The sequence below is a fragment of the Phocoena phocoena genome, chromosome 18 (genome assembly GCF_963924675.1).
Source record: "Phocoena phocoena chromosome 18, mPhoPho1.1, whole genome shotgun sequence".
Taxonomy (NCBI): Eukaryota; Metazoa; Chordata; class Mammalia; order Artiodactyla; family Phocoenidae; genus Phocoena; species Phocoena phocoena.
The window spans coordinates 13,204,793-13,218,300 of NC_089236.1; the positions used below are offsets into that span (position 1 = coordinate 13,204,793).

Consider the following 13,508-nt stretch of genomic DNA (forward strand, 5'->3'; position numbering starts at 1 on the left):
TCAAAGTTATTCTCTGCTGTTTATAAACAGGTGACATGATATCTCAGCGTGGTGGTGGAAGTCTAATTACAAGCATTGATGTAAGACTGCAGGGACCAGCCACGGAAAGATCGCAGTGCCAGTGAGTCAGAGAACTTCCTTTAAAAAATATTTGTGGATGCCTGGAAGTTTGGGCTGTTTTTTTCTACCTTTCCCATAACAGTTTTCACCAGGGCTATCTGAGTATTCTGTTATATCCCATCACGTGAAGCTGGCTGTGGGGAGCGGATGGAGCAGGCAGACCTCCGATGCTGCATTTAGCAGCCTCGATTTCACGTGAGAAATGTGTAGTTCTGCACACAGACCTCTTGCCTCTCCTTTCTTGCTGTCAGTGTTTACACGAAGAGTAAATAACCCCAAGCAAAGAGCAAGTCAGCTTTTCACCTGCGACACCTCGGAGGGCTTTTTACAGCAGCCCCAGAGCTAGTCGAGGGATCTGGCCTTGGAAGTCCCTGACAGAACACTGAAATCCATGCTGTGGCACCAAATCAATGAAGATAAAGGCAACAAAAAAGAATTCTTCTTCGCTGGAGGGTTTTATTCCCTCCCCAAGTCAGGAAACAAAAAGGTAGTTTCTTGTCAAAATTCTGCTTTTGTTCAAAAAGAAATCTAAATGCAGTTATTTTACTCAGTAGAGACTCACATTATGCCAGACCCATAAGAGGCACTACGTTAAGGGGCGGCTGCTGCGGTCTCAGCGTTATTCTTAAAACCCAAACAAAGATAAAGAGCCTCAAGTATCCAGTTTCTGAAGAGAGCGTCCAGAAGACTGTACCCCTTCCCGCTGGGGATTCCTAAGAGGGGTGAGGACCATATCTGCTACCAGCCTCCTGCCACACTCTAACCCATGGGTTATACAGAGAGAACGCTGGGAAGAGGGGCCCAGAGAGCTGTGAGCTCAGGGCACTACAGTTCAGGTGCTAGCGGCCTCACCAGCACCGCCACCTCCCTAGGTCAAGTGTAGGAGACTCCACGAAAATGCCTCATAATGGTGGGGGGTTTCTGCAAGGAGAAGCTGGCTCTTATCGCCTGCTGGGGCATCCTCCCAAGCACTTGGGCTGCTCTTCTCTCACTTGGCTTGCACTTCAGGGAAAACAGACAAACAGTGGGTCTTGGCAGCTGGGGAGCTGGCAGCAGCCTGGCCCCTTGCCATCTGAGGTAGTAAGGTTTTGTGATCTCTTGGGGGAGCTAGTGCGTATCACAGGAAGAAGCCGGGCTTTAGCCATCTTGTTCTCCTGCCCTTGCTAGGGTCACAGGACCCATAAAGGGGCCAACTGCTGGTTATGAGTTCCCAGACTGGAAGATGTCAGGCAGAGCTGAAACTCGGATTCAGAGAACTATGTACTGTGCAGGTACACAGGACCCTCTGAAGAACACTCATGGACCCATCAGGAGAGTCAGAGGGTCAAGACCTGTCACATAGGCCACTCAGTATAAGCCAGAGATGCAGACAACCAACAAGGGAAGAGCTGTGACCAGGGTACCAAGGAGGTAAAGAAGACTTCTAACTTTTCCTGACATCCTTCTTGTCTGCAGAAACCAAGCAATGGGGAGAACAGAAAAAGTCTATGTCCCTCCTTCCGTTCCAGTGTTGGGGTTGAAGGATGAGCAAAAAATGAATGTTTCCGGGTCCTTTGATACACGTGTCAGGCCTTTGTGGGGAAGAGGAGAGCTTTAAACTGATGGTAAGCTTCCTGTTTTAAACTGAACTGGGACTACTTTTTAATAACTCAAAATTTCAGGAAATTGATGATATCTACTAGACAGATAGTGAAGGGAAGGGATATTTGGTGCAGGGTGGTTGGGAAGAGTGATTGGAAAAGGTTAAACCATTTCATGTTTAGATTCTAATGAGTCTCAATTCCTCAATAAAGCTGGAATCGGAACTAAATACGAAACCTGCATAAAATTTGGTTTCTAGAATTGTTTCTTAATCTTTAGTGTTTAAAGACCTCTGAAATTTCTGAATCAGTCAACCAAGGGGAGAATTCAAAATCTAAATTTTTCATAAAAAATTCACAGTGATTATGATTATAGTCAGCACACCACGTTTCAAGAAACACTGACTTAAAGGGACAGTGAATAGTCAAATATGCTTAGTTTGAAGACATCTAAAAACCCTTAAATTACTACAGTTTTGATAGCATCAATATAACATTTAGAGGAAAAAAATTAGGAATATACAATTAAGGAAGTACACGTTCTGAAACTGTGCCAAGGAACGATACGATGCTAGTTTTCGATTAAGATGTTAAAAATGTAGAACTTTAGAATTCTAGCTCATCTGATTGCTTACGACATAAATGTAGTAACTTAAAAATCAAGTAAAATGTTTCTGTCAATGAAGTATTAGACTTTTTATAGGATTTCTCTTTAATTTAAAATTTTCCATGAGAACTAAGGCATTATATATTTATGTAGGTGGAAAAACAATGAATAAATATTCCTCAAGTCTTTTCTCAAGTCACCTTTTCAATGAGTGGCAGTAGTTGCTTAATAAATATTTTTGAATGAGTGATTATTAATTTTTCACTATGAAGATGACCACTTTCCACCTACTATAAGCTTCTATTTTTGAAACAATTATGTGCAAAAGAAATATAATTATCTCTTTACATCTCCTGAAGACCCGCTACACACACACATACATATACACACCAATGAAAGATTAAAAAATTAATGATATCCCTGGAAGCAAGGAAATTTAGCTTTAGGTCTTAGCAAGTGAACATGGAAACTAAAAGGGAAGCATCTCAAGGTCACGGCAAAGGACTTTATTCTTTCTTTCTTAGAATAGAAATTGCTTCTGTCAGTATTAGGGAACCACTTATAATGCATGTGTTTTAGAACAGAGACCGGTGGTGGAGATGAAGCTGGAGGGTCCTGCTGATGTGATGCTGATGGCAACAGTAAGTTCGCTATATTAACAAGCATCGCCTTCAATAGGAAATTATATCAAGTGTGTATCTCAAAGAGCGTTGCATCTTTAATAAATTAGAAATGTGGTCCACTCAAATTTGACCTTTGTAAAGACTTAAGTTGGTAAACAGAGGCAGAGAAAACAGGAAAGAAGTCTGTGGATGGAAACTTGAGTTCTTGGGCTGTTTTTGCCCCTTTAAATTCCATTTCTCACACTCCAAGGGCAGTATTTATGGAGGATAAAGGCTCTAGCTCTGGAGTTAGACTAACTGGAGTTTGAATCTAGTATCTACCATTTGTTAGCTCCTTGAACCTAGGAAAGTGATCTCACTTTTCTAAGCCTATTTCCTCTCTATTAAATGAGATACTAACATCATTTAGTATAAGTGGAGTTGACTATGAAGTTCAAATAAAAACACACATTTGAATCACTTAGCACAGTACCAAATTTCTTAGTTTCTATTGTTATTACCACCATCACTACTATTACCATTATTGTTATTCTGAACTAACAGAAACCACTTCCAGCTTACCTCCAATCTTTTACTCTGACCCTTCCTCATTTCCTATGTACTCCTCTTTTCCTATCTTTTCTCCTCTTCCCTTGAACCATCAGAACCACGGTCGTCAAACATTGTCCCAAGGCCTGTAGATTTCACTTGTTGGTGCACCAAATTTGTATTGCATGTATGACCTAAAAGACTTAATTTTCTCTCCACTAAAGATGTCAATACTCTGTAATGGCTTATATGGGAAAAGAATCTAAAAAAGAGTGGGTATATATGTATACGTATAACTGATTCACTTTTCTGTACACCTGAAACTAACACAACATTGTAAATCAACTGTACACCAATAAAAAGTATTAAAAAATAGAAAAGGAAGTCATTTGGTCAGCAATAGTATGTGCACACTGAACAATCTACAACTATATGAATATTTTGTTGTTTGAGATTTTACTGTGTTAGTCTTGATAAATCTTGGTAAAGATGACTTTAAAATTTCTTCCTCACAAATAAACAGGAAAATGAGAATTCTATGTCATGCTGCAATGATTATCTGGTTTTCTGGAAAATTAAAATATCCCTTTAAATTAATAAACGGATGTTCTGCAGCTGTGTTTGAGTTGTCTATATGTGTCTGCAGCTAGTTTGCTGAGGTGGTTAGAATACCTAGCCAAGGGAGAGAGTGGGGAAATCTATAGACTTGTTTCTTATAATTCTTAATTTGGGGGAAGATGGATATAATTGAAGGGTGAGGCTGAAAGTACAAGTACCTGAAGCCATGTGATCTTAATGCCTTTTAGACAAAAGATGAAGAAATGGTCATAGGAAAGAAAGAATATATATAGGATTGTTTGTCCCTGAGTCTTTATCTAGATGTGAACGTGATCACCATTTTTCATTTTCCATTTGGCAGGCCTTGTTGAAATTTTCAGATTTGCTAATATCAACCCTTTAAAAGATAAAAATATAAAATAAATTATGAAAATGAGAGGCCAATTTTGTTGCAGAAAAATTGTTAAATAAGTATGTATTATAGGCAAGACATAGAATCTGGATCTTATGAGCAATTCTTAATTTATGCCTAGAAATTCACTAGAAGCTTTTTTTTTTTTTTTCTTGCGGTACGCGGGCCTCTCACTGTTGTGGCCTCTCCCATCGAGAAGCACAGGCTCCGGACGCGCAGGCTCAGCGGCCACGGCTCACGGGCCCAGCCGCTCCGGGGCACGAACCCGCGTCCCCTGCATTGGCAGGTGGATTCCCAACCACTGCGCCACCAGGGAAGCCCTAGAAGCTATTTTTAACAGACCTCATATCTCTTCCTCTGATATATCTTTTCCTCAGTTCACCATTCTCAGCATGCACAGGTTTATATGCTATATAATGATGGCATATTCTTAAGCACACATAATATCAAGTCACTTCAGCAGCCATTCGGCAGGATGCTCATTGGGAACAAGGTATTTCCTGCTTTATTAATATGATAGCTTTCATTAACTTTCTACTTCTTTTGTGGAAAATGTTATCAATTTCATATTCTTTTTGCTAAGTGATAACGTAAGTCTGCATCTGGATGTTTCATATATATGCACACTATTTTTTTGCAGGAGAATAAGCTATGACACAAATTTAATTGTTACAGTTGAGTTATAATAGATTCTGTGGAAAAATCCAATCTAGTTTTGGGAAGGCTTTAAAAATTAGCATTCAAAAAAGTTTTTTTTTTTTCACATTTTACTCCACATTATCTCCAGAAACAAATGACATCTACTGGAGTTAAAACTTCTGCTATAATTTAGATGAATTCTCATAATACGCATTCTACATATAACATGCTATATTTAGTTTGCATTTAAATTCTATATAAAAATGAGTTTCGCATATGAATATTATATTCATTTCATATCCTTAGTATTATATTGTTAAAATCAAACCTTTAATAAATTAAGAGCCTTGGGGTCATGACACAACAGAATACAGAAGTAGCCATGTCTCTGATCTGACCCCAGGCTTCTTTTAATCCATCACAGTCTTCCCGGTGATACTTTCTCTCTAAACAGCTGAAAAGCATAGCTCTGTTATCAGGCCATATGCATGCAGGATGAAACTGTTGTTTTACTTTTTACTCTAGTTCAAATGGGTCGTTTGACAATCTGAGAAATATACTGGTGTCTATCTGTCTAGAATCTACCTTTCTACTGACAGAGTTCTAACGGAATTATCTGTGATTAGTTTTCTCTGTTGCTTAAAACTGTATCTCTCAAGATGACCAGAATCATAATTTTTATCCCTTTATCAGGCTTTTAAATTTCTTTGCTTATATGCTAAATTCATCCTGACAGCAAACTTAGGTAAGACTATCTCTAGAGGTTATTTGATGGGAGAAAAGAAGGGTTGATAACCTTCAATCTGAAGGAAAAATAATTCGAAAAGCTTTGCAAGAGATGAGCTACAATTTATCAATGACACCACAGCGAAAGGACCACTGTAGATTCTCTTCTAAAGATATCAAACTCAATAGACTTCAATTTATATAGTCAAAAAGATGTTGAACTTCAACAGAAAAGACAGTGAAAATAACACAGAAACATTATTCTCCACTGTACTAAATCACAAGGTATCTGGATCTGTAATGTTGTATAATCTTATTGCTGAAACACAGCAAAGTATATAACATGGAAATTCCCAAGCAAAAACCATACTTCTTCAGATAAAGGGATTGATTTGAGAGGATAAGCTTTAAAGTTAGAAAACTTTTCTATTCAAAAAAGTTGAAAATTTATGATATAAATATATAAAACAAGTAAAGCAAAAGTCTTTTTGCCAGGATAAACAAAATGAGAGGTATCAAAGTAATCATTTCCCTTAAACTACAGTATCATAGGTCTGGGAAAAATCTGAAAATGGAAGGAAAGGAAGTTTAGTAAAATGAAAAAAATATTTCTTTACAGAACAAGCAGCTCACAGAGGTGACATGAGTTGAAAACCTAAGTCGGTTCAAGGAGACTTGAGAAAAACCCATGCGCAGAACTTCATTCAGTCACTGGGAACATTAACATGATGAGGGAAACACAAGCCACACACTTCTCCGTAAGTCGTGAAGTCTTGTTATTATAAACCTAGAGCCTTACAATGCAGGGACCATGAAATGTACAGTCACTCACTTTACCAAACAGCAGGGCTGAGTGAGGCAATATAGAAGGTTCATTGATATAGTCATCAAATGAGACCATGCTTTTTTTGCGTCTATCACACTTCTGGTAAAAGGTTAAAGAATTCCTACCCTGTTGTCTTTAGCCCTCTTCCCTCCACCCACCCCCTCTCCCCACCAACGAAAAGATCAATTTTCTCTGCGCCGATAATGATAGGTCCCCAGGACAGGATAACAGGACACAGTGGGACTGAAGAAGTTATCGCTCTGAATCTTTCATCTTATTGATGAAAACACAGAAAATCCTGAGAGATTGTGTCCACCCATAATTTAATAGTCTCTCAGTGGTAGAACTTGGACATGTATTCACATCCATTTTTCTTCTACAGCCAAATAACATGGAGAATACCCGTTATAATCCTGACTCTAGCAAAGCACTTAGAACTTAGCCTTAGATACGAGGCACTCAGAATTCACCAGCCTTGATGAATAATCTGTTTTGACAGATCTATTTGATACAGAAACATTCTTTTTCTCATGCTCTGTTATTTAAGCAAGATGATCATTCATGGGTATTTTTTAAGTTCTAGAACATCTCTTTTCATCCTAAAAATTCCCATATAAATGAACTCCCTCTGCAGGATATCTTCAGAAAAGGTTGCCTTTAGCAGCTACTTCTTTTGGCTGGAACTATAGTTCTCATAATTAACTTTATACCTTATTTAACCATTCAGCTGAAATTTGGACATGGTTTCTTCTAGCCAATTTTCATGGAAAATTATGTTACAAGTTTTGCATGTAGGAGGCAGCCAATGACTGTTTTACTTCTATGAATTATTCAAAGTTTGGAGCTTCTAATTTTCATATTATTTACCACTTCTGATATTATATCACATATCTCATTGTTTGTTTATTATCCATTTCTTGCAGTAAAATTTAACCTTCATAAGGAGATCTTTTCTTTTCTTTTTCTTTCTTTCCTTCCTTTCTTCCTTCCTTCCTTCCTTTCTTTTCCTTTCTTTCTTTCTTTCTCTTTCTTTCTTTTTCTTTCATTTTCTTTCTTCATTCTTTTCTTCTTTTCTTAATTTTTGTTTCACTATTGCCCTGTACTGCCCTTAATCCACAGAAAGTACCCTGCATATTTTCACTGACTGTATAAAGAAAAGATTAGAAGTATTATATCTACTTACGCTGCATTATATCTATACCATTTTTCAAAGTGAAATGTTCTGTGTTTCACTTGGGCCACCAGGATTTTTAGACATTCAATGTAAGTTACACACAATGGGAAATTTGACTTCCAAAAGCTTCCTTATGAATTGTTCCCAAGAAATTTTCTATGAAGAAAACTCAATAAAGAACAGGTTCCTACGGGGAGATATTTAATTTAAATGGATACAGGTAGGATAATTTTATATTTAATATCAATTGCTATGTCATAATTGTTTTATTCAAAAAGACATTTACAGACTATATAAACCATCCCAAGATCACACTTTACTTCAGACTGAGAACGTATTTTATTTTAACGTTCACTTGAGAAGGGTTTTTTTTCATTATTAGAAATATTTGTAAGACATCAAATCTTGTTCCTAAGCACTTTTCGTACTGTCAGTACTTACAGTATTTGTAATCTTTAAGAAGTGTATCTATCTCAGATTCAGATACTGTTTTTTATTTTTCCTGCCTTTTCCTCATTTTACAGTCTCTCCAGCTGTTTTGACAGTTAATCCAAACTGATCTTCTTAGATTGTGAATCATTAAATTTGTCACATATTTTTTAATTAGTAAGTGCTGAGATGGATATAATATCAGAGAGGTTTAAAATGATGAGCTAAATTGAGAAAATGTGATTTCTCAGCAAACCACAGTAGGATAGAAGGAAGAATACTTAAAATCTAAATTTTAACTATGACTTCAATAACAAGAGGAAAGGAAAACAAGGTTTTTACCAGCTACTTTGAGGTTTTCTACCTTACCATGATTTGCTGAAGATCTAAAACAAAATTTTTTTCTATGAAAAGAACAGAGAGAGATGGAGGATGTCCTACTGTTTAATTTCCTATTATTTTGCTTTACTATATAGTTTCAAAGATAAACTTAAATGAATTGATTTTTAAAAATGGTTAGTTATTTTATGTACAGAATCACTAATTCTGCAGAGTAATTTGTACTTTTAGAAGGTGTATCTGTTAAGAAAATTTAAAAGATTATTTACATATGGCTAATGAGACATGTTGAAAGGCTTCAGAAGACAAACATACTAAAAAAAAACCCCCAAAACCCAGAGAATCATTCACGGGACCTGAAGTCATGAAAGTCTGGAATTCTAAAACCTAAAGTTACATTTTGTAGGCTGCATTTGGGGGCAGGTCCACCGCAGTCTGTGAAGTATTTATTTAGCTTTGAGGATTAAGACTTGGAGCTACAATGGTCAGAACCTGTTTTAAACATTCCTATGTCCCCAACTTTAATGAATATTCTTTTCTGAGCAACAAAATTCCATGGCAGCAACACGTTTGGATTATATTTTCTATAGTATCACATTTACCCAGGACCCATGGTAATATCATCCACTCGACGATGGTTGGTGGTGGACCTTGCCTGTTCAAGTCTGACCTGTCGATGTGCTGAGAGGCAAGCAGCAGCAGGAACAAAAAAGTCAAATAGGATGCTGTGTGGCAGATGAACTTGATAAATGGCTTTCGGATGAACAGTCCAAGGGGGCTTTTGGGAGCTATAAGGTAGCACACAGAGAAGACGGGAAAAAGAAGTCCTATTATGAAACACGTCACCATCTTCACGGCCCAGTGTCTTCTCCTCCAGCCGGGAAACTCATCGTACCAGCGAGATGCCAGCAGCTGTTGACAGTTGGGCTGAGCAACAAACTACAGGGAAAGGAAAGGAAAAGTGAGAGTCAGGGTTACACGCAGGGGCTCCCGCTCATCAACAGGAACACAGTGTTATCGTTCAAGTCACAAGTTCTGTTCAAACATAAAATAATTTTATGTTTACACCATCATAAAGTGCTTTAAGCCATTCTGTGAACAAAGCTCATTTGTTGAACATTTTATACCCACGGCAAAGTGCTGAGTGCTTAGCCAGACACAACAGGGGTCAAAATACTATGGCTGTACCTTAGGAAGCAAAGATAGAGCTGAGGACTAAGAATATCCATAGGATGTATTGATAACTGAACAGAGCTGTGTACAAAGATATACACATATATGTGCATATATAAGAATTGTGATATATATATAGGTATATGACATGAAGTAAAAAATGGTACTAGTGGTTATTTATTGGTTTAGTGGTTATTTTCTGGTTAGGACATTATACTTTTTTCCCATTTTTATACTTGATGTATTTTTAATATTTTCTATAATAATCACATCAGAAAAAGTAAATATATTTTAATAGGGTTGAGGCAATAAGAAAATCATAACTGAAAGCATATTACATTACCAGGATGTAAACCATCATAGCTAAATTTGGTGGAAATAAAGCAAATACCTTACCTAAGTATAATCAATTACCACATACAAAACATTTCACAAACATGACAACATTTTTATCCTGCCAACATGTTTGAGATGTAGCATAGATCTTACTCTATTTTAAGGACGATGATGGGGGGCCTATATGAGGGCTATAAATTTATTCAAGAAGATTACATATCTAGTAAATGATGAAATGTATGGCTGTCTGATCCAAGATTCTTTTTTTTCTGTACATGATCGTTCTCATTGACACTGACAGCTCAGCATTATATAAATTCAGAGGGAGTTTTCTCTTCCAGATGGAATGGTCCAAAAATGCTTCCCAGTGGGTCTGCACTCTGAAAGTGGAGATTTGTATAAGCAGAGAAGAGAGGGGAAGGCACGGCATGCAGGTGAGAAAGTGTAGAGTGTGTTTAAGGGATGCCCTATGGACACTTTGGACTGTAGTAGAAGCTTTAGTCCCTTGTTAAGGGACTCAAGAAAGTTCTGTTGGCATCAAAAGTAGACCCACCCTAGAAGCAAACTGAACACCTGGACCTTTCATGGGACTCTCCCTGCCCCAATATTTCCTATTTTTCTTCTTCAGTCTTAGACTCTATGGATCTCCTTTAGGAGACCCTTGCTTGACCCTTACTCTTTTCTGATGGGCACACAGAAAGTGGCTTGATGATCATAAACAAAAAGCTGTTTGAAAGTGAAAGGAGAGACAGGTGATTGATTAAAAGAGCAGTTCAATAGTTGAGGTGTGCAATCATATGGGCTGGATGTCAAATGAGTTCTCATGCAACTGTTTCTCTTCATTTTGTCTTAGATATTGTGTTCATCAAAAGATATAGTGGGCAAAGCCACATGTATAAATGGAATTAAATGTATAATAATAGGTTCAGCAAGTACAGCTAAAACAAGATAAAACTGCATTTCTTCAAGACTGGGATGATGGGGCTCTCCTATTTTGTAAGTAATTTATGAAAGTAAGCTTCAAGCTCCATAGTTAGTAAAGTTAAATTTTATAATCCAAAGAAGAGCTTTTCTTGACACGTTCCTTGCCTATTATTTTGGTCAGAGTCAAGTGTTTGAAAGTCACAATAGAGCTTTTGCTGATATATCTGTAGAGAACTGGGAAAGAGTGATACAGGTCATTAACAAGTTCTGTTCTCTTAGTTAGTTTCCCTCACGCCCGCCCAACACACACACATAATCCTTCACGTCAGCATTTTATACACAAAGCATAGTCTACCATCCTTTTGCTATTTTCTCATATAAAATATGTTCTACAGTTTTCTTCATTAGAATTTAGCACAAAGACCATAATAGAAGGGAATTAATGAAACCTATGAAAAATGCAAGATATAATGAACCGTTACTATAATCTCAGTAATTCTCACAGATTGAAGACACACTATAAGGAACTAAGCGTGAACAATACATCTGACACATGCAGAAAAAAGTAAAAGAAAGGTGTGTACTTTGTTCAACACGGTCTGGGTGAATTCTAGGACTAACGTACTCTGCCCTTCTTAGCCCAAATCTCATTAGAGCATGAGACGCCCCAGGGCAATTGAGCAAATAACTTTATTGGGAGCACTTAAGGTTTGCTTGGAAAAATATTTCCGTTGCCTAATACACAAATATAGACCGTGTTAAATTACCTAGAAGAAGCAAATCATTTAATCCTCATAGAACATCTGCCATTGCCAAGCACTTGGTTAGCCTTAATTTTTACTAATTTTACTTTTTCTTAAAAGATCTTTTTCTTTAATTATTGGAAAGTGTATATCTGTGCTTAGTAAACGAACAGTGTGCACAATTTTTTACCAAACACAGACACGGTGAGGTTTACGTAGAGGTAAAGAATAGAGGCAGAATACTATAAGAGCAGGAGTGGGGGAGTGGGTGTGTTTAATACACAAGTTTCCCCAAATGTAGATATTATTTGGCTACAAATTTGTCCTAATCTTAGGATTGAAACAACCGCAAATGTATTCCTAAGAATCAGTATAGATCTAAATATTCTCACAATGGTTTTACATCCTTCTTCTTCTACACCTGTTTGCTGCATGTCTACATCAGCATTCTCCAAATTGTAGCCCATTCATTAATAAATATTTCCATGAAAAAAACAGTTACCAAGTTAAAGATTAAAAAAATTAAAATTTTATATTACAAAAATTTTCACGGTGTCTAACTGTCAAAGTAGATTAAAACACTTCATTTCTCTCATGTGTCCCTTCCTTCCTTCCTCCTGTTCTTTGCTTCCTTCCTAGATGCTTCCTTCTTTGTACTTTGTTTTTTCTTTGTCCCTCCTCTTCCTGTCTTTCTTTCCTTCTCCCTGCCTCCTCATCTCTTGGTTTCCTTGGATTATTTATAGAGACTACTCAGCTGTATGCCAACCTCCTTTGAAGGACCCCCTCAGAGGGGGCCACCCTATCTCTGTGACACTTGCCATTGGTCCATTCCAGCAAAGCCCTCTTCAGGTGGGCCCTCACATTGCCTGCTGGGAGCCTAGAGGTCGCGCCTCCTCTGACCCATCTTTCTACTGCACAGGGAGTCACGGGACCCACCATCTTCTATACCATCCCAGGACTGCGGGAGGTGGGGTTTCTTTGAAACACACCATGTTACAGCCCCTTCTCTCTCTGCAGTTGTTGGCCGATTCCTAAACAATTCCTGACATCACATTAAAATTCATATTAAAACATTATAAACATTCAAATTCACATTTGTGCCATGAAACTAGAAAGGACACTCTAAAAAAAGAAAGATTTCCTCTTTCAATAACCTTTAAAACATTTTTAAAAACCTAATCTCATGATTATTTATGAAACTGTTAGTCATGGAATTTTAAATACTGAAGAAACTGTGAAGATTACTGAATCTAATCTCATTTTTACAAATAAAGTGAATTCCAGTACCAATGATTTAAAAACAACTACTCAAAGTACTAAAATACCCCAAACCTAAAGAAAACAAAAAATGATGAAGAGAAAGGAGATAAAGCTGAAAAGTGAAAACAAACAAACAAAAAACAAACCCAAACAACCAAGAAACCTCACTGCTACGTGGTGAGGAATTAAAATATTAATTGGATATGGACAAAATAAGATGAAGAGAATTCAAAAATTAATGGAGCTCTGATAATTAACATAACTATGGATTAGATTTCCTATTTGATTTTTCTTCATCTTTTTAGTTTTTCAATATATTTTTCTAGCTTAAAATTTTGTATCCAAGGTTCAGACTGTGGCCATATTCTCTAAGCGAGCACAGTCTAGATTCTGGAAACAACCAACCTGGCACCTTAGTGCATCTTGACTAAGTCAGATAGTTACATGGGAGTTTCTATTGGCTGTTGGACGATGATAAAGAGAGTTGAAACTTTTGGGTTGAACGAATTAA

The 13,508-nt window shown here is 37.1% G+C and overlaps 1 protein-coding gene across 6 annotated transcripts in view; it reads right to left on the reverse strand.

The window, feature by feature from the left end:
• The window catches only part of TRPC4 (transient receptor potential cation channel subfamily C member 4), a 124,757-nt gene that overhangs the window by 42,464 nt on the left and 68,785 nt on the right, over nt 1-13,508 (reverse strand). For all 6 annotated transcript variants that reach the window (XM_065896264.1, XM_065896268.1, XM_065896267.1 and 3 more), the window contains one exon: nt 9,164-9,500. In XM_065896264.1, the coding sequence (XP_065752336.1) occupies nt 9,164-9,500 (337 nt within the window). The remainder of the gene's footprint in view (nt 1-9,163; nt 9,501-13,508) is intronic.